The sequence below is a fragment of the Pongo abelii genome, chromosome 19, assembly GCF_028885655.2.
Source record: "Pongo abelii isolate AG06213 chromosome 19, NHGRI_mPonAbe1-v2.0_pri, whole genome shotgun sequence".
In the NCBI taxonomy this organism is placed as follows: Eukaryota; Metazoa; Chordata; class Mammalia; order Primates; family Hominidae; genus Pongo; species Pongo abelii.
Genome location: NC_072004.2, coordinates 69,012,970 through 69,032,670, shown reverse-complemented (window position 1 = coordinate 69,032,670; position 19,701 = coordinate 69,012,970). Strand labels below are relative to the sequence as shown.

Here is a 19,701-nt window from a genome sequence, read left to right as displayed (position 1 = left end):
CCTTCTCCCGCCGGTTCTCGGACCACTCCCTCTGGAAGGAAGTCTCTCCGCCCTTCCTCTTCCTCCCCGCCCCCGTCCCGCTGGTGTGGCTGCAGGCTCCAGCTGGGGTCACTCGGCGGCCAGTGTGCGCAGGTCTCCTGGTCGCCGGCCAGAGGGCGAAAGCATTCACCCGAGGCCCCCAGCTTCGCGGCTGCCTTGGCTGCGAGCAACGAGGGAAGAGGAGGCAGGCGCTCCAAAACTGGGCGAAGATTCCTTTCCTAATTTCTAACTCGAGCCTCCCACCGTCAGTGCGCTTAATGGCGCTGCTGGCCGGATGGATAATCGAGCTCTGGAGGGACAGACGCAGCCGCCATCCCTAATAAATCGTGAATAACGAATGAGGGAATCGACCGTCCTCATGAGGCCCACGGACGTCCAGTAACGCAGTATCGATTCGCTTCCCCGGCGTCGGCCTCACCGCTCCTCCCGGCGTTTCCAAGCCTCCCTCCTCATTCTCTCCCTCCTGCTGGAGCCACTGGGGACCGGAGCCCCAGCGCCAGGTGGAGCCAGGGCGCCTGTGGGAGTCAGGCCCAGCCGTCTTGGCGCTCGCCCGACTCTCCCGCCCGCGCGCCGAGGGAGGCGCACAGGCAGCGCGCAGCGCAGGGCGCGAGCGAAAAATGCGGGAATCAGCACCAGGCAGGAGAAAAGGCGCGGGCCCACCTTACAGCCCGGTGCCTCGTTTCCTAGTCCAGTGTGGCCTCTCGCCTTCGGCCGGATTATTGTGTCCCAGGCCCGGAGCCTGAGTTCCCGTCCTCAGCGGGCCTCCGTTCTTCTCTGCCCGAGCACGCCGGGGGCGCAGCCTCCGCCAGAGCAACCCGATCCCCCCGCGGCGTGGCCCCCCACCCGGCTTCACCCCGCACCTCCACTCCCCTCTCGCGATTGCTCCCTGCCAGGCGCCCAGGCTGGATCCTGGTGCGCCGCTTTTCGGGGCCAGCGCCCCTGCCGCCGAGGGGGCAAGGGGAGCGAGGAGGACACACTGGCCTTCCCAGATGCAGTTATTAATTTTAAGGGAGTGTCACTTGGAGTGAATAAAAATCGCTCGGACGCCTGGCTGAAGGCGTCGCGTCCCCCGCCGGAGCCCCGCGCCCTTTGGTCTAGGCCGGGGCGTGGAGGACCGCGGGCCACCTTTCAGCCCAGTCCCCATTTTACCATTATCCAGGCGCCCCAGTTAGGGATGGGCATCACAGGGTCAGTAGGGGGAACCCATATTTTGAAGGGAGGGGGCTAACTGCGGAAGGTAACATAAGAGAATCCATCATCCGGGGTCGGGGCGGCCGCATGGGAAGGGAGGGGTCTCGTCCTGGCTAGGGGCCCGGCACCCGGTGGCGGGGAGCGGCGGCGCCAGCCTCCCCCTCCTCTTCCCCTCTCTGCCAGCATCCTGAAGGAATGAGGTCACGTGGGTGAGTGGTGGGCGGGACCTACTCTTGTCTGGAGGAAAAAAGCCATTTTGTCTCCCCCCCGCCACTCCGGTCCCTCCCCTCCCCCCTCGGTCCCCTCCCCTCCCCTCTCTCCCTCCCACCCCAAGCCGCTTTCACAAACTCCTTTCTTACCGTAGGTTTCTCCCCTCCCGCCGCCCGGGCGAGCGACACGGCTGCGACTCCCCTCCCCTCCCTTCCCTCCCTCCCTCCCATCCCCCCCTCCCCGAGACCCACCGGACCCCGAACCCAGGTAAGCGGAGCGGACTCCCCCTTCCTTTCCCTCTCCTGGCCTATAACCCTCTGGGGATTGGGATGGGGGCCGGCCGTTCTTTGCAAGCCTCGGTGGGAGGGGGAGGCTCTGAACCGATCCTGCCCTCGCACCCCCCGCGCCCCGTCAGTCCCTAGCCCAGCTTGCCCCGTCCGCCTTTCTTTCTCCCTTTTTTCTGTCCCTTTTTCCCTTTCCTCTCTTCCAAGATGGCCGAAACGGGCTCCCCCTCTTAAAGATTTGGCGTCTCCCTCGACCACCACCTCTTTGTGCAGCAGCCCCCGGGCAGACCCTGTTCCGAGGTAGCGAGGGGGAAGGTCCTGGGCAGCCGGGAGGGCTTGCGGGATGCGCGCTGGGTTGGGTCGCCGCTCCCCACGAGCCAAAGCTGCCCCTTGCTCTGCCCGATTTGCCCCCTTTTCCATCTGGGCAGGGGTCGCTCTCTCGTGGGCACAGGGGCGCCGTGGACGCGCGGGGACTTGGGGCCGGCAGAAGGGGATGTGCTTTGGGGCGGCCGCGAGGCCGGGGGAGGGCGCCCTTCCCCGCCGGGGTCCGGGTCCTCTCGGGCACCTCCCCCAGCCGGTCCCCGCTCCCCGTCCCGGCGCCGGCGCCCCGCCTCCTCCCTGAACCACCTCAGCAGAGCCTCCCTCCGGAACACCCCTCCCGGGGCCCCACCGAAAGTTTGGCTCTAGGGAAGGTGGGAGCGGCCACCCGGTAACTGGGGTCCCTGATCCCTGGACATGGGCTCCTGGGGAAGCCCGGGCGGAGGGGGGTAGAATGGGGATGGAGGGAAATTTCTCGCAATATTTCCCATGGCCAGCGGAAGTAGGGGAGTCTGCTAAACTGGCCCCCTTTCCCCTGGGACGCCCAGCCACCCCACCCTCCGCACGCCCTCCTGCTGCTAGCTCTGAGGGCGTGGGACCCCCGGGCAAGCAGACACCCCCTGCCTGTCTCCACGGTGGGCCCGGGCATGCCCCTCGCCCTCCCCCACTGCCCCTGTCTGCCCGTAATCGCTCCGGTTGGCTTGAGGTGGGAGGAGGCGGCATGGAGGCGGGTGAATTTGCCAGTGAATATTGTGGAAGTGTTACCCAGCGCTTCCCGAGATCTTTGTCCCTCAGTGTCCCCCACGCTGCCTCAGTCTCCCCAGAAGTCTCTGTCTCGAGGGGAGGGCTGTCTCCTGGTTGTCCCCTCCCCGCTCTGTTCTGATGCCTCCTCCTCTGGGACCTCTGGCAGTTTCTGTTCCTGAAACTCTTTAATTTCTCTCCTCCCTCCCCCCTCCACTCTGGTCCAAGGTGTTATTACTGGGAGCATAAAGCCAGCTCTGTTGCAGCTTTTTGGTGGGAAGGTTTTCCCACGGGCTCCCCTGGTTGGGGGTTGGGGGATTGAGGCTTTAGAACTGTCTTTGGAATGAAGCAGGAAACCAACCCCAGGATCCAGACCATGTGTAGCTAGGTAGGGTTCAAGTTGAAGTCTTGGGGGTTGGGCAGGAAGGGGGACTCTGCTGCCCCTGGCCTTGCCTGAGAGGTCTTGGTTGATGGAGCTGTTGTCATGGGAATGGAGAGAGCCCGAACAGGAAGAGGGTACAGCTTTGTGCAGGTCACATGCCCACTGCAGCCCTCCAGCCTCTGGTCCCCAGAGCGGACTTTGGAAGCTGAACTGCTTTTGTTACTGGAAGACTTATGTTATAATTTACCCTGGGTGGACCAGGGGCGTACAGAAGGTTAGTGTGTGTTTGCAGGGTCTGGTTCCAGGCAGGGATGTCAGGCTGTGTGCTTCTAGGTGGGGGGTGGATGTGGATGGCTTCTGCATGTAGTGAGGGTGGGCCTGGCTCTGGTCTGGCTGTGATTGTGTGTGTGTGTGGCGCAGGGTGGGGGAGGGTCGTGTCGTGTCTATCTGGCCTTGTGTGTAGTGAGTGTGAGAGGTGGAGGGGGGTGTGTCTGGCTGTATGTGTGTGTATCTGGCAATGTGTATATTTTGGGGTTTTGCCTTTGTTTGATCTTAGGGAGTTGAGAGGTGGGAGAGGGAGGAAGGGAGGGTTGAGTAAGCCCAGCTTCAGGAGGCCCTTTTCAATGCATGGTGGGGACAGGGTAGCAGATCTTTGTGCCATTGTCAAGGATTGGGGAAAGTTGGGAGGTTCACACTGTCCCTAGGCAGACCCTCACGGCCCCAAACACAAATACAAGGGGCTTGCACAGTTGGACCTACGAAGCTGGGAGAGGAACAGAGTCATAAAACCCCTGGTCTGAGTCTTGATGCTGTACTCTGGCTGGCTGTTCTTCCCTGCAGCCTCTGTTTCCCTATGTGTAGGAAGTGGGATAAGGCGATTAACATGTGCCTCCTCTTCCTGCCTCAAGGCAGGAGTCTATGCTGATGGTCATGTTTGGGCCAGACTGACTCCCTCCCAGTCGGCGGCCCACTGAGTGGTTTTCCCGCCACTCCAGGGAGCTGCTCTTTTTCCCTCCCACCTGCTGGGATGAAGCCGGGCTTTACTGCTTTAAATGAGTGAGGAGCCTGGCCAGGTGCCAGGATGTTAAAAGCACTGGGGTGGGAGTCAGGCACTTTCTTGTCGTAGGACTGCCACTGCTTTGCTTTGTGACCTTAGACAAGTCACATCTGAGTGTGCTCATCTGTAAAATGAAAGGATTGAACAGGTGCTTCTTTTTCTTTTTTTCTTTTTTTTTTTTTTTTTTTTGAGATGGAGTTTCACTTTGTGGCCCAGCTTGGAGTGCAGTGGCACGATGTCCGCTCACTGCAACCTCTGCCTCCTGGGTTCAAGCAATTCTCTGGCTCAGCCTCCTGAGTAGCTGGGATTACAGGCACGTGCCACCACACCCAACTAATGTTTTGTATTTTTAGTAGAGATGGGGTTTCACCACGTTAGCCAGGATGGTCTCGATCTCCTGACCTCATGATCTGCCCGTCTTGGCCTCCCGAAGTGCTGGGATTCCAGGCATGAGCCACCGTGTATTTTTAGTAGAGATGGGGTTTCACCATCTTTGCCAGCCTGGTTTTGAACTCCTGACCTCATGATCCATCCGCCTTGGCCTCTCAAAGTGTTGGGATTACAGGTGTGAGCCACCACGCTCATCCGAACAAGGTGCTTTCTAAGAGCCCTTTCACCTCTGCAGTTCTAGACATCTGGATGTGACCTTGAGTGACTTTTCCCAAGACCTGGAGACATTCTAGTGAGGGAGTGGGGCTGATTTCATTTGGAGGCAGGGAGGGCAGAGAGAGCTATGGCATCAGAGAAGCACAGGGGCCTTGGGGCTGGGAGACCCACTGTTTCCACAGGGGACCATGAAGAAGTGAAAGAGGCCTAAATTGCAGGGTGGCTTCCAGAAAGACACTGGTTAAAATGGAGAGATGGGTCTGGGTGTGGTGGCTCATGCCTGTAATCCCAGCAGTTTGGGAGACCAAGGCGGGCGGATCACTTGAGGTCAGGAGTTGGAAACCAGCCTGGCCAACATGGTGAAACCCTGTCTCTACTAAAAATACAAAAATTAGCCAGGTGTGCTGGCACGCGCCTGTATACCCAGCTACTTGGGAGGTTGAGGCAGGAGAATCGCTTCAATCCAGGAGGTGGAGGTTGCAGTGAGCCGAGATCTCGCCACTGCACTCCAGCTTGGGAGACAGAGTGAGACTCCATCTCAAAAAAAAAAAAAAGAGAGAGAGAGAGAGATGGTGGTGTTTTCTTAGCAGGGGTCTTTAAGGATTGAGAAAGACAAGTGCCAGGCTTCAATGGCAAGGAGGGGTTGGGGTTGGATGCTGGGTGCTGAGCAAGCTCCCTTCCTGCCACAGTAGCAATAGCCAGACCCAGGGCTTCAGGGGCCCAGAAGGTGGGCTGCCTAAGGGTCACACACACCCTTGCAAAGACAATGGCAGAAGACACTGAAGGGCTTGGCTTCTGCTTGGGGAAAAGTGGTGTTAGAGGTGGAGACAGTGCTCAAGTCCACAGAGGGGTGGACACACAGTTGGGACTGACCTGTTAAAGCCCCTGAGCTCTGCAGAGGCCACTTCCAATGGCACTTGGCCTCCCATTTCTGTTTCTTGGGATCTGTGTCTCCCACTCTTTCTCCCTCAAGTTCTTCCCATCTCCCAGCCTCTTCCTCAAAGTAACGACAGCTGGATTTCCAGCCACCCATCACCCCTTTTCCCTCACCTTCCCACAGCACACCAGCCAGTGCAGCGGGGGAGGAACTGGGTGTCAGGAATTCGGGGCCTGGGGCCTCCCGGGGTGGGGAGATGGGGAAAGGGTGCTCTAGGGAGACAGAGCTCCTATTTACATTGCTCTTGGCACCTGCTGGCAGGGCCCTGCAGGTAACCATGGCAATCAGGTGAGGAGCCAATCAGTGCTTCTCCCCACCCCCAGCCCCAGAGGTAACAGTCAGAACCTGTGGGGATGGAATGGGGGGAGCAGGGAGTGTGGCAAGGGGCTTATTTTCTTAAACTGGAGAAGGAGCAGCATTTCATTCAATCAGCACCACTTTGGGCCTCGTGTCTAGAAAGGGTCCAGAGGAATAGGCTGGGGCTGAATTCTCAGAAATGCTCGGGGAAGTGATTGGGTGAGGGGCACAGCCATTCGCAATGTGGGGCTCTTGGCTGTGGGGTTCTTAAGAGCAAGTGTCAGCCGGGTGTGGTGGCTCACACCTGTAATCCCAACACTTTGGGAGGCGGAGGGGGGCGGATCACTTGAGGCCAGGAGTTCAAGACCAGGCTGGCTGACATGGTGAAACCCCATCTCTGTTTAAAAAAAAACCACAAAAATTAGCCAGTGTGGTGGCATGCACCTGTAATTCCAGCTACTCAGAAGGCTGAGGCACGAGAATCACTTGAACCCGGGAGGTGGAGGCTGCAGTGAGCCAAGATCACACCACTGTACTTCAGCCTGGGCAATAGAGCAAGACTATCTCAAAAAAAAAAAAAAAAAAAAGAGCAAGTGTCTGCTTTGAAAACACAGTGAATGTGTGAATGAGGTGGCTCGGGCGGTGTGAAGTGTGCGGAGCCTATGTGTGTATGTGTATGTGTGTGTACGCGTGCACGTGTATATGAGGGTGAATAGGAGAAAGATGAGGGCATGCGATTTACCCCAGCAACAGAGACCCCAGGTGTTATCAGAGCTCAGCATCAGCAAGTTTGTTGGTGGCTCTGCACACACACATAGATGCATCTGGAGACACACATGACTGACAGGCAGTCACAGGAAGTACCTTTGGAGGCCCAGATGGTACGTACACAGGATGGATATTACACACGCTCAGAGAGACAGCCACTTGGATTGTTCTCTCCTCTGGATGGTTGTAATAATATTTGGGCATCTTGCCAGGGACAGGGTTACTATGGAAACGACCAAACAGTGGAGTATCCAGCAGCTTTCTGCGTAATTGCAAAGGGGGGACCCATGCAGGGAGGGCTGGCCGAGGCCACCCTGTTTGGGGTGGGAACCGCTCTCCCGTCTCAGATCCCCGTGGCCGCCACCTCTCCATCATGTCTCTGGGCTTGCTGTAGGACTGGCTTGTTCCCCTCTGTCTGCCCTGTAACCTGGTGTCTCTCCCACGTGTGGCCTTTGTGTCTCTGCATCTCTTTCGGTCTCTGGCCAGGTTCCCTGAGCCTCTGTTTGCTGTCTGGGTCCTGGCCAGACTCATCCTGGGGTCTCTATAGAAACTGCTGATCCCGGCTGTGAATTTCTTGTCCTAGAAAACTCAGTGTGGTGGCTTTAGAAATCTTTCTGGAAAGGAGAGAAGGGTGTGAATATGTTGTAAAGGAGCTGTTGGGGCTTGGCCACCCTCCCAAGCCCCACCCCTGGGCTTTTACTCTGGGAAAGAGGAGGGAGGGGCTGTCCCTTCCAGGTGCAGGTTTGGTTTCATTTCTTTACCAAGAAGGAAGCACGGTGGCCAATCCAGAGCCGGACTTTTCACCTCTCTGGACCCTGCCCGGGCCTGGCTGGTGTTGGGCAGGCGGTCTGGGGACAGAGCACTTTCTGCCCAGCTTTGGCAGGCATCTGTGAGAGCCTGTGGTTTGTCACTGGACAGCCTGTGAACAGGTGGCAGAGGCGTCACCAGGGCAGGAGACAGTGGGAGAGTAACAGTGACCATGTGGGGGGAATTCCTGCAGTGTGCATGAAAGGGGGGTTCTGGACCCTGTGTGCTTGCGGGCAGGGAGCACTCATGCAGGGGGCTGTCCATCAGGGGCACTGGGAGGGATTCCTGTGGCAGGGGTATAGCCTTTTTGCCTAAACTCTTTGAGTCCAGGGCTAGGGCTGGAGCTGCACGTTCCCAACTTCAGGCATTTAAGGACCCTCTCTGTTTCCTGCCTGAGTCTCAGGCCTGGAAGCCAAATGGTTAGCGTATGGTGGATTTTCTGGGAGCAGCTATATTTGGCAGACTTTAGAGAAGGGAGGTGCTCCAAAGCTTAGGCTGGATGCAGAGCCAGAAGCACAAGTGATGGCTGCGGCCTTCTAACTTAGGGTAGCCTGTGTCAATGGTGTTTCCAGGGAAGCCTTCCTGGAGGAGGAGTGAATGGATGGAGTAGATAGGAGGCTGGGACGTAGTGGAAGGATCAAGTCTGAGGCCCTGCACCTGGGTGGAGGGGTTGAGGGAGTAAGGATAAATTATTTTTCCCTTCTTCTATTCCTTGAAGTTTCAGGCCAGTGGCTGATTTATCTAAATTTCCTCCTAGTTCCTAGGATGCTTTAAATGTGGACCATGTGAGTGAATACGGATTGGGATTGGAGAGTTTTGTTTTTGTTTTTCTTTTTTAGACAGAGTCTCCCTCTGTCACCCAGGCTTGAGTGCAGTGGCATAATCACGGCTCACTGCAGCCTCGACCACCCAGACTCAAGGGATCACGTGAGGCAGGAGGACCCTCCTGCCACAGCCTCCCAAAATGCTGGGATTACAGACATGAGCGACTGTGCCCGACCTGGGATTGGCGAGAGTTTTAAAAACCCTCTTCTCTTCCATTTTCCTGCCTCCTCACATTCTCTGGGGAGTTGGGCAGTACATCCTGTGGCCTAACTTCAGTCTTTCCTCCTCCTCCTCAGAGGAAGCCTGACCTTGTTGCTCAAGGCTGTGTGACTCTCCAGAGCCTGGGCACCCAATGAACTCTCAGAGGGGGCCAGAAAGAACCAGCCACATGTACACCCCCAGCCCACCCTGAAGGCAGAGAAGGGTCTTGGGCTCAGGGAGAGATGTGCTGGGAGGTGTGGAGTGAAGCGTAGGAGGGGCTGCCGAGGCTCTGGGTTTCTTTTTTTTTCTTTTTTGAGACGGAGTCTTGCTCCGTTGCCCAGGCTGGAGTGCAGTGACGCGATCTCGGCTCACTGCAAGCTCCGCCTCCCGGGTTCACGACATTCTCCTGCCTCAGCCTCCCCAGTAGCTGGGACTACAGGCGCCCACCACCACGCCTGGCTGATTTTCCGTATTTTTAGTAGAGACGGGGTTTCGCCATGTTAGCCAAGATGGTCTCGATCTCCTGACCTCGTGATCCGCCCACCTGGGCCTCCCAAAGTGCTGGGATTACAGGCGTGAACCACCACGCCTGGCCAGCTCTGGGTTTCTGATTCCACTTCCGTTTCCCAGGGCAACGCTCCCCAGTCCCCCCACCCCCGACCCCGGAATCATGCATCGGACTACACGGATCAAAATCACAGAGCTGAACCCCCACCTCATGTGTGCCCTCTGCGGGGGGTACTTCATTGACGCCACCACTATTGTGGAGTGCCTGCATTCCTGTGAGTTGGGGGGAGGGGAGCTGCTCAGGGTGGGCAGCCTCTGTGCCCAGACTGGGGTGGGCACGGCCTGAGGAAGGTAGCACACAAACCCTTACCCTGAAGAGCCAACGCGCCCACATGTCTGCTGGGAATCCTCAGGTCACAGACGGCCTACCTCGCAGGGGTGACTGGGCACGGGGCATCAGCCCAGAAGTTCATTTCAAGGACTCACATCTGAAATCTCAGTTATTTCTTGAAATGGCTGAAATGTTATGCCCTGAAGACGCAGACACCCCTTGTTTGCACTGTGGGCTTGGCAGCAGTGGGGTGGGACCCAGTGGCATCTTGAACACGCTGGCTTTTGTCCCCCATTCCATCGGGGAGCTTGGGACTCAGGGCTGACCTTCTGTGTTGTATATGACACTGGCCTGTCTCACCCAAGATCCAGCTTCCCTCAACAATGCACAAGGACAGGTACCACACGTGCAAAACACACATCGCCACATTGGGCCTCAGAGCAGGGACAGGGTGGAGGAGAAGGGATATCTGAGTCTGAGCAGAGGGCGGGGAGGCTGGTCCTGGGGTCAGAAGGCGGCTCTGACTCTCCTCTCTCTCCACACCCCCAAGTCTGCAAAACCTGCATCGTGCGCTACCTGGAGACCAACAAATACTGCCCCATGTGTGACGTGCAGGTCCATAAAACCCGGCCGCTGCTGAGCATCAGGTGGGCTTGGCACCGCACCTCCTGTCCCCGCGATCCTCTGGGTCAGGCTCCCCCATCCCTCCCACACTCCGTGCTTCCTTCAGCCAAGGCGGCAGGTGTGGGAGAGGCATGGGGTGTGGACCTGGGCTACTCCCCTCCCTTGGGGTCACATTTGGCTCATCATAGGCTGAGGCATACTAGAGGGGCAAAGACCAGACCCACAGGGATCCTAATGCCTGGGCACCGGTCTCAGGAAGAGGGTGGGGAGAGGGGTCCCCTGGCTGGGAGAGCAGGGTGAGGTCAGAGCGGTTCTCTGGAGGGCAGTTCTCTGGAGAGCGCATTGCTGATAAGCCCTGTCCATTTTTCCCCAGGTCTGACAAAACTCTTCAAGACATTGTCTACAAATTGGTTCCTGGGCTTTTTAAAGGTATCTGCATACCATTCCTCCTCCACTGACCCCATTTCCCAACCCATGGCCCTGTCCTCATCCTGCTGCCTTCTTCCAGATGAGATGAAACGGCGGCGGGATTTCTATGCAGCGTACCCGCTGACGGAGGGTGAGTGTGCTCGCGTTTGTGTGTGCACGGTCGTGCCTGGGACCATGTAGGTGTGTAGCGCTACCACTCACCCTCTGACCTCCTCCGCGCACACCTCCCCAGAAGGTGGCTGGGCTCACCTGGCTGAGTTCATGATCCCTGGGTCCTTGGCGGGCTCCCTTCCTACATCCTCCGCCAACCCGAGAGCTCTCTCCTTCTGCAGTCCCCAACGGCTCCAATGAGGACCGAGGCGAGGTCTTGGAGCAGGAGAAGGGGGCTCTGAGTGATGATGAGATTGTCAGCCTCTCCATCGAATTCTACGAAGGTGCCAGGCAAGTCTCGCCCAGGCTGGCCCCTTCTGGGTTCCTAGGCTGGGTCACCCCTTCTCCCACCCAGGACCCTCTGGATGTGTCCATTGAGGGATCATCCTCCTGGGTCTCCTGGTTCTTCCTGGGTCTTCCTAGCTTCATTCTTTCTCCGTCCCCAGGGACCGGGACGAGAAGAAGGGCCCCCTGGAGAATGGGGATGGGGACAAAGAGAAAGTGAGTGCTGGGGCCTGCCTGGGACTGGAATGTGGGCTGGGAGGGAGTGGCCTGGGGTGGATCCCCTACCATGGGTGCCTGTGCCCCAGCAGACAGGGGTGCGCTTCCTGCGATGCCCAGCAGCCATGACCGTCATGCATCTTGCCAAGTTTCTCCGCAACAAGATGGATGTGCCCAGCAAGTACAAGGTGGGTCCCTGGGCCTTTCAAAAAATGAGTGTCTGTGTATGGGTGTGTCAGACAGTCTGTGCACCCCAGCCATTGGTCAGAGCTGGCTAGGTGTCACCCAGGGCTTGCGTGGTTAACTGAGCCCATGTGTTAACAGAAGGGTGGTTGAAACCAAGATTAGGGGGCAGTCTAGGGGTGTTGAAGTCAGTGTGCAGTGGTGCATGGGACCACGGTGGTGTGTATGTGTGCATGTTGCACACTCAGAACTGTGGCAGAGGTGAGTGCAAAAACACAGGGCCTCCTCTGGGGCTGGTTGGCTGTGGGAAGGCTAGTCTGAAATTCCAACGGAGCTCCAGGACATAGCTTTTCAAGCTTGAATGTATACATGTCCCCTGGAGAGCTTGTTTAATGCAGATTCTGATTTAGTAGATTCCATATTTCGGTTTTTTTTTTTTTTTTTTTTTGAGATGGAGTCTTGCTCTGTCACCAGGCTGGAGTGCAGTGGAGCGATCTCGGCTCACTGCAACCTGCAACCTCCGCCTCCCGGGTTCAAGTGATTCTCCTGCCTCAGCCTCCCGAGTAGCTGGGATTACAGGCGCCTGCAACCACACCTGGCTAATTTTTGTAGTTTTAGTAGAGATGGGGTTTCACCATGTTGGCCAGGCTGGTCTTAAACTCCTGACCTCGTGATCCACCCCCCCTTGGCCTCCCAAAGTACTGCGATTACAGGCATGAGCCACGGCACCCGGCCAGATTCCATATTTCTAACAAGCTCCTAGGTACTGAAGGTCCACGGATCACACTCTGGGACAGTGAATCCTAAACTGTTGCCTGTTAAATCTCATGAGTTAACTCACATCTTACCAGTTAAGTCAGAATTTCTGGGGGTAAGATGCAGGCATTGATTTTTTGTTTTTGCTTTTTTTTTTGTTCCCCTTTGTCACCCAGGTTGGAGTGCAGTGGCATCATCTTGGCTCACTGCAACCTCCGCCTCCTGGTTTAAAGTGATTCTTGTGCCTCAGCCTCCCAAGTAGCTGGGACTACAGGTACATGCCACCACACCTGGCTAATTTTTGTATTTTTAGTATAGACAGGGTTTCACCATGTTGGCCAGGCTGGTCTCCAACTCCTGGCCTCAAGTGACCCACCTGCTTCAGCCTCCCAAAACTCTGGGATTACAGGTGTGAGCCACCGCACCTAGCCAGGCATTGGTGGGTTTTTTGTTTTTTGTTTGTTTTTTGAGACAGAGTCTCGCTCTTGTTGTCCAGGCTGGAGTGCAGTGGCAGGATCTTGGCTCACTGCAACCTCTGACCCCCCGGGCTCACCTTAGCCTCCTGAGTAGCTGGGATACAGGCATGCGGCATCACACCCGGCTAATTCTGAATTTTTAGTGGAGAAAGGGTTTCTCCATGTTGGTTAGGCTGGTCTTGAACTCTGGGCCTCCCAAAGCTCTGGGATTATAGGCTTGAGCCACCGCACTCGGCCTAGGCATTGGTGTTTGTGTGTTTTTTTGTTTTGCTTTGAGACGGAGTCTCGCTCTGTCGCCTAGGCTGGAGTTCAGTGACACTATCTCCGCTCACTGCAAGCTCCGCCTCCCGGGTTCACGCCATTCTCCTGCCTCAGCCTCCCAAGTAGCTGGGACTACAGGCGCCCGCCAGCACACCCGGCTAATTTTTTGTATTTTTAGTAGAGACAGGGTTTCATCATGTTAGCCAGGATGGTCTTGATCTCCTGACCTTGTGATCCGCCCGCCTCGGCCTCCCAAAGTGCTGGGATTACAGGCGTGAGCCACCGCGCCCGGCCACATTGGTGTTTTTTAAAGCTCCCTGGGTGATTCCATTTTGCAGCTGGGGGTGAGAGCCAGAGTTCCAGGAGATCCCCCTGAGCCTTTTCAGCTCCTCTGGGAGACCTGCCAGAGATAGGAGACCCAGACAGCTGTGTGCATGGTGGGACCAGGGGCTGCTATAGGACCCTATAGGGGAATAGGGGAATCTTCTCTGGACCCCTTCCTGCCTGGTGGTCAGGAGTTATGTTGGAACAACTCTGACAGGGAAGTCAAATCCACAGTGAAACCCCGGAGAAATAAGGGACCATCTGTAAATCCACCCTTCCCATTGCCCCGCCTCCCAGTCCCCCACATTCCCAGCCTGGAGTCCCAAGCTGGCCAGAGTCATGGTGTCCTCCGCTTCCCTCCCCCAGGTGGAGGTTCTGTACGAGGACGAGCCACTGAAGGATTACTACACCCTCATGGACATCGCCTACATCTACCCCTGGCGGCGGGTGAGCCAGCAAGTGGGGCGGGCAGGGAGCAGACTCCCGCAGGGTCTGGCATTGGTCTCTGGCCACACAGGCCACCCTTCTCTAATCAGAGACAGTCCATCCCTTGTCCCATGAGCTGCATGTCCAGGGTGGCTTGCCACAGCAGGTCAGCCTCTGGGCCATCTCTTGCAGATGACTTTCCGCTCAGGAGACAAGGCTCCTTGGGCAGATGGTGTCCCCCAATTTGGAGGCAGAAATAGGTGCTGGCAGCTGCCGTGTGTTTGCCTCCCTCTCTCCTCTCTGACAGAGTCTCTGCTCTTAGAGCTTTTGCCTCTCTGGGTCTTCATGCGCCCTGTATCCTTGTCTCTCTCCTCTCCAAGGCCCCATCCCATCCCTTTTTTCGAGTTTGGACACTGTGGGGTGGAGCTGGTGGCCCCTCTCTCCTGATGCCTTCCCCTTCCCTGTGTCTCTCCTCTCCACTCTCCCCGCAGAACGGGCCTCTCCCCCTCAAGTACCGTGTCCAGCCAGCCTGCAAGCGGCTCACCCTAGCCGCGGTGCCCACCCCCTCCGAGGGCACCAACACCAGCGGGGCGTCCGAGTGTGAGTCAGTCAGCGACAAGGCTCCCAGCCCTGCCACCCTGCCAGCCACCTCCTCCTCCCTGCCCAGCCCAGCCACCCCATCCCATGGCTCTCCCAGTTCCCATGGGCCTCCAGCCACCCACCCTACCTCCCCCACTCCCCCTTCGACAGCCAGTGGGGCCACCACAGCTGCCAACGGGGGTAGCTCGAACTGCCTGCAGACACCATCCTCCACCAGCAGGGGGCGCAAGATGACTGTCAACGGCGCTCCCGTGCCCCCCTTAACTTGAGGCCAGGGACCCTCTCCCTTCTTCCAGCCAAGCCTCTCCACTCCTTCCACTTTTTCTGGGCCCTTTTTTCCACCTCTTCTACTTTCCCCAGCTCTTCCCACCTTGGGGGTGGGGGGGCGGGTTTTATAAATAAATCTATATATATATGTACATAGGAAAAACCAAATATACATACTTATTTTCTATGGACCAACCAGATTAATTTAAATGCCACAGGAAACAAACTTTATGTGTGTGTGTATGTGTGGAAATTGGTGTTCATTTTTGGGGGGTCTTGTGTAATTTGCTCTTTTTGGGGGTGCCTGGAGATGAACTGGATGGGCCACTGGAGGCTCAGTAAAGCTCTGCACCGTCCTCGCTATTTCCCAAGGCAGATGGTGTGTCGGGGGCCCCTTCAGACCCAAAGCTTTAGACACAATTCCAACTGGCTGCATATAGGAGTCAGTTAGAATTGTTTCTTTCTCTCCCCGTTTCTCTCCCCATCTTGGCTGCTGTCCTGCCTCTGACCAGTGGCCGCCCCCCGCATTGTTGAATGTCCAGAAATTGCTAAGAACAGTGCCTTTTACAAATGCAGTTTATCCCTGGTTCTGAGGAGCAAGTGCAGGGTGGAGGTGGCACCTACATCACCTCCTCCTCTTGCAGTGGAAACTTTGTGCAAAGAATAGATAGTTCTGCCTTTTTTTTTTTTCTTCCTGTGTGTGTGGCCTTTGCATCATTTATCTTGTGGAAAAGAAGATTCAGGCCCTGAGAGGTCTCAGCCCTTGGAGTTCCACTGTGGCTTTAGTATTGTGAAGCACTGCACCCCCACTGACCTTACCCTCACCGGGGAACCCTCACTAGCAGGACTGGTGGTGGAGTCTCACCTGGGGCCTAGAGTGGATGTGGGGGTGGGTTAACCTCACACAAGCACAGACCCCAGACTTTGCCAAAGGCAAACAGCCTTCCAATTGCCCCTCCACCCCCAGCTGAGGCCCGGTCACCTGGTCAGGACAGAGCAACTGCATCTAAAAGCACAAGAAGACAGAAACCTGTAAGCTCTGACCCCACCCCCACCCCTTGAGAGGTCAGCGGACCACCTCCTTAGGGACAGAACCTGGCAGGTCGCTGCCCACCGAGATTTCCTCAAGTGTGCATAGATCTGAGGAGTCGGGAGTCGAGACTCCAGATTCCATCAAAGTCTAGGTGTGTGGGGTTGGGAGCCCCGATGGGCTTGTCTGTGTTTGCACCTTGTCCTGTGTCTGAGGTCCTGTGACTGTACCCTCCTTTGCCCTGGGACATCTGTATCTCTTGGCTTTGTAATAAATGCTGCATACTTTCTGGAGCCTGTAGTTCTTTGGGGTGGAGGGAAGAAGGGAAGGGTGCCTCTCATCTCTGGGTTTAGCCTGGCTTGGGGAACCCATACGGAATGAATCTGAACTGTCCTCTCCTGTAGCTGGTCAGGTGCCCCCAGTCCACAGACAGGTTAAAATCTGGAGCAGGAGGCAGCACGTGGGCCTCATAGCAGTGACTGCAGGACTACCAGTCTGGTTGGGCAGGCTTGTTTTTGCCGTCTTCTCCATCAGCAAACATTGAACCAGGGCCCACTCCCACCTGCCCCAGACTGGAGACTTTTAGGTTATAAGGAATAATTCTTCCTTCATGAGCCAGCTGTGGGCACCAGAATCTCTTTCTTGGGCTCAGCACCTGTTTCCTTTCCCACAGAAGGGGGTGCCTGTCAGAGGCCTGGAGCCAAGGCCACCTGTGGCTGGACAGCAGCAGCCCCCTCAGAGTGGGGAGCCCACTTCTGCCTTCTGCACGCGCTCACTCCTGTGGGTGCCATCGCAGTACGGGGGCCTCTGCGTGGCCTTGCAGGTACAGAGTGCCACCGTGCGGGTCTCTTGGGCCTTGAACTTGAGTGGAGATAGGCCAGTGCGTTGGAAGAAGTGGGAGCCGTCACAGAAGGGCTGGTGGGGGAAAGACAGGAGTCAAAGACCTGACCCCACCTGCTGGGGCAGGGCAGGGCAGGGCAGGCTGCAGGAGCTCGGGGGGAGTGGAGTGCAGTGGTTAGGGTGCAGGCTCCAGAGCGAGCCTGCCGGGGCTCACTGAGTGACCTCTCTTATCTGTAATGTGGGGGTGATAAGAGTAGAGTTGCATGAGAAAATAAAATAATGATCGTGATGCACTTTGCCTATAGTAAGTGTCTGGTAAGTATTTACAGAGTCTTTATAGCATTAGTCTCTGGGACACCCAGAGAGCCAGAACACTAACAGATTGTGTGTGTGTGTGTGTGTGTGTGTGTGTGTGTGTGTTAGAATGGCTCTGAGTCTCCAATGGATCATGAAATTCATTTCCTTCCCATGTTCCTGGGTTAAAACTTCTTTGGGCTGGAGAGTACACTGTGGTAGCAATTTTGTTTGGCTCCAGAGAATAACTGGGCACGTGACAGGGAGTGAAGGTTACAGGGGGGAGGGGATGCCCCATAGCAAACTGGCTGGCTGGCACAGGAGTGTACTCCCCATCCCAGAAGCCACTCAAGCAGAGACTGGGTAATGGAAACAGGCCCAGAGAGGTGACATGCCTTGCTAGCTGAAGGCAGAACTGGTGCCAAGGCCTTTTTTTTTGACAGGGTCTCACTCTGTTGCCCAGGCTGGAGTGCAGTGATGCAAACACGGCTCACTGTAGCCTCAACCTCCTGGGCTCAAGCGGTCCCCCTTCCTCAGCCTCCAGTATGGCTGGGAACACAGGCCCGCCTCCATGCTAGTCTTTGGTGGGGGTAGAGGCATTTGTAGAAGCGGGGTCTCAACTTTGTTGCCCAGACTGTTCTTGAACTCCTGGACTCAAAAGATCCTTCTGCCTTGGCCTCCCAAAGTGCTGGGATTACAGGTGAGCCACCTTGCCTGGCTGAACCAAGGCCTCTTGACATTGGAGTTAGGGTGGGATGGAAGAGAGATGAGAGAAGAGTGCAAATAGAAACCAGCAACTTGTCTTAGAGGGCTTGAGGTGCATGGACCTAAGTGGGACTCAAGGACCCTGGGCTGCTGACACCATGCCACACAGCTTGAAGGAACACCAGTCAGAGCTCTGATCAGGAAGGAAAGGGGCCAGGGAGGCAAACAATATGGGCAGGTTCCTGCTGGGATGAAAGGCTCCTGGGCAGAAGGGGAAGCAAGTGGGGCAGGCAGTGCAGCTGAGAAGACAGCAAACTGTGGCAAGCGGCCAGGAAGTCCCATAAACTGAGAAGGAAGAGTTTTCTGGAAGAAGAGTGGAGAGGGGCACAGGGGAAGGCTGGGAGGCTTTGGAGGCAGGAGAGCCTGAGCAGAATCTCTTCCCAATGTGTCTATGGCCATACCACCCTGAATGTGCCCCATCTCATCTGATCTCGGAAGCTAAGCAGGGTCAGGCCTGGTTAGTACTTGGATGGAACACCGCCAGGAAATACCAGGTGCTGTAGGCTTTCGGGGTTCAAGGCCTGGGAACTTGTGGCCCAGGTGCTTCCTGGAAGGAGACAGGGAAGGGCCAGGTGAGCTTCGCCATGCAGTGCACCTCTGAGAAACAAACAGCTCCAGAAGAGCCCACTGGAAGCCTGGCCACACCAGGCTGGCTGCGTGACTGAGTTTCTGTCTCTGGCTTCATTGCAAGGGGTAGATGCAGTGAGCTTAAGGTTGCTGGTGGCACTGGCCTTTTGTCCCCAAGCCCCCTTGGTGTCCCTCAGGTATGTGTGGGAAGAATAAGATCATCCTGGGTGGGAACTCACTGGAGACACCAGGCTGTTCCTAGCCAGAGGTATCAGTAGGAAGGCAGGTAGGGGTCTCACCTGCTTCTTGCTGCGGCCACACACACACCACCTGTAGGTTTTCCCTGCCACCAGCTCCACCTTGATGGGGGTTTTCAGGGCCACCACGGACCTGGCTGGGGTTCTAGGGAACCACCGGGCCTGTGGCCAGGGAAGATGAGGGGCTCAGGGTTAGCTCAAGCCCTGGAAGCACCTTCCGGCCTGCGACCCTTCCCAGTTTCCCACTGGCCTGTGTGTGTGGCAGGTTTCCTCTACAAGAGGCTGATCTGATGCCACCCAACAAGACCGTTCCCCAGGACACCATAGGACCGTGAGCTTTGGACAGGGAAGAGATTTCAGAGCCATGCGGGCACTCAGGTTTTAGGGTCCAGCTGCCTTCCCTCAAACGCTGGCTCCCACCTGGGTGCTAGGGAAGGCGGGCTGGGATCCTTCCAGCCTACGGCAGGGCCACCCACACTGGGGCTTGGTTCATTAGGTGCTGCTGTCCTCAGCACAGAAGACTGGCGCCCTGCCCAGTGCCCTCTGGTCCGCCCCACCTCCCTGAGAGCCATAGGCTAACTCCAGGGAATAGGGCTGTATCCTTCCTGGCTCCATGCCTTTGAGATCTCCGTGCCTGGGGGTCTTGTGCGAGGAGGAGGGGAGGATGGGGGTACTTACCAGCCAGGAGGAGATGTCCCGCCGCGGGTTCAGGTCCTGCAAGGTACGCAAGCATGGCAGGCATCACAAGACGGTGGTTTGGAAACGGAAAAATAAAATCAGTGGAAAGGGAAGGACACGGGAGGCCATCTGGGAAGGAGGAGGTGACAGGGCTGAAGGGGCGAGGGAGGAACGAGAGGGTAAGAAAAAGATCGCTAGAGAAGGTGCTGGCTGGGGAGGTCCTGGCAGGGACTGGCGCTCGGGAAAAGCCTGTGAGCTGAGGCAAGCCAGACACCGGCGGGGCGGGCCGGGAGCTCCGGATGCTCGGCCTGGCCGGGCCGGGGCTGGAGTGGGGGCTGGCAGAGGCCCGGCTGGGGTTCGGGATGGGGGCCGGTGCGGGGCAGGGGTGCTCACCCGGGCGCCACGCGCCGCCGGCCGCAGGATCGCCCCCACGCCGCGCATGGTCGCCTCCCGCGCCGCGCCCGCCCGCCGGCTCCGCCCCCGCCGGGTCACCTCCCCGCCCCCTCGATCCCCGGCCCGCCAGGCCCCAGAAGACGCCGCGGCGTTCTGCGAGGGCGGAGGCCAGGGGCGGGCGGGGTACGGAAGCCCGACCGCGGCGCCCGCCCAGCGGCCTCCTCGGCGCGCTGGGAGTGAGCGGTCGGTCCCGGCGCCCCCTGCCGGGCGGGCCTGGCAGTGGAACGCCCCGCGCGCAGCCTCGGCGCCTGGGGCACCCCCGAGGGCGCGGGACCCTCCCAGGAGTCGCTGTTGCTGGCCGAGCCTCGGCCGCGCTTCT

The 19,701-nt window shown here is 57.5% G+C and overlaps 2 protein-coding genes and 1 pseudogene across 6 annotated transcripts; 2 read left to right on the top strand and 1 right to left on the bottom strand.

The window, feature by feature from the left end:
* Positions 1-1,587: 1,587 nt before the first annotated feature.
* On the top strand, positions 1,588-15,817 carry PCGF2 (polycomb group ring finger 2). 5 transcript variants are annotated; one of them, XM_054546627.2, is made up of 11 exons: positions 4,420-7,220; positions 8,395-8,422; positions 9,294-9,445; positions 10,052-10,148; positions 10,499-10,554; positions 10,634-10,684; positions 10,887-10,995; positions 11,151-11,205; positions 11,298-11,393; positions 13,572-13,652; positions 14,123-15,817. In XM_054546627.2, exons 2-11 carry the CDS (start codon positions 8,412-8,414, stop codon positions 14,498-14,500), a joined length of 1,086 nt encoding a protein of 361 aa, XP_054402602.1. In that variant the 5' UTR covers positions 4,420-7,220; positions 8,395-8,411; the 3' UTR covers positions 14,501-15,817. The 5 variants fall into 5 exon arrangements, with proteins under 5 accessions (XP_063574890.1, XP_054402605.1, XP_054402604.1 ...); XM_063718820.1 differs by lacking the exons at positions 4,420-7,220; positions 8,395-8,422 and adding an exon at positions 1,588-1,707; XM_054546630.2 differs by lacking the exons at positions 4,420-7,220; positions 8,395-8,422 and adding an exon at positions 1,732-2,024.
* Positions 15,818-16,022: 205 nt separating this feature from the next.
* CISD3 (CDGSH iron sulfur domain 3) lies at positions 16,023-19,441 on the bottom strand. Its single transcript, XM_024235096.3, has 4 exons — positions 19,323-19,441; positions 18,930-18,965; positions 18,294-18,413; positions 16,023-16,443 (listed from the first exon to the last, which is right to left on the bottom strand). The coding sequence occupies exons 1-4, from the start codon at positions 19,368-19,370 to the stop codon at positions 16,264-16,266; spliced, it is 384 nt and encodes a 127-aa protein (XP_024090864.1). The 5' UTR covers positions 19,371-19,441; the 3' UTR covers positions 16,023-16,263.
* LOC112129733 (5S ribosomal RNA) lies at positions 17,815-17,933 on the top strand (annotated as a pseudogene).
* Positions 19,442-19,701: the final 260 nt, after the last annotated feature.

Coding starts and splice junctions, on each gene's coding strand:
- PCGF2 (XM_054546627.2), top strand. Junction 9,446..10,051: donor TGTGGAGTGCCTGCATTCCT/GTGAGTTGGGGG, acceptor CACACCCCCAAG/TCTGCAAAACCTGCATCGTG. Junction 10,149..10,498: donor CGGCCGCTGCTGAGCATCAG/GTGGGCTTGGCA, acceptor ATTTTTCCCCAG/GTCTGACAAAACTCTTCAAG.
- CISD3 (XM_024235096.3), bottom strand. CDS start 19,370: ATGCGCGGCGTGGGGGCGATCCTGCGGCCGGCGGCGCGTGGCGCCCGG. Junction 18,966..19,322: donor CGGCGGCGCGTGGCGCCCGG/GTGAGCACCCCT, acceptor CGTACCTTGCAG/GACCTGAACCCGCGGCGGGA. Junction 18,414..18,929: donor GGGACATCTCCTCCTGGCTG/GTAAGTACCCCC, acceptor CCCTGGCCACAG/GCCCGGTGGTTCCCTAGAAC.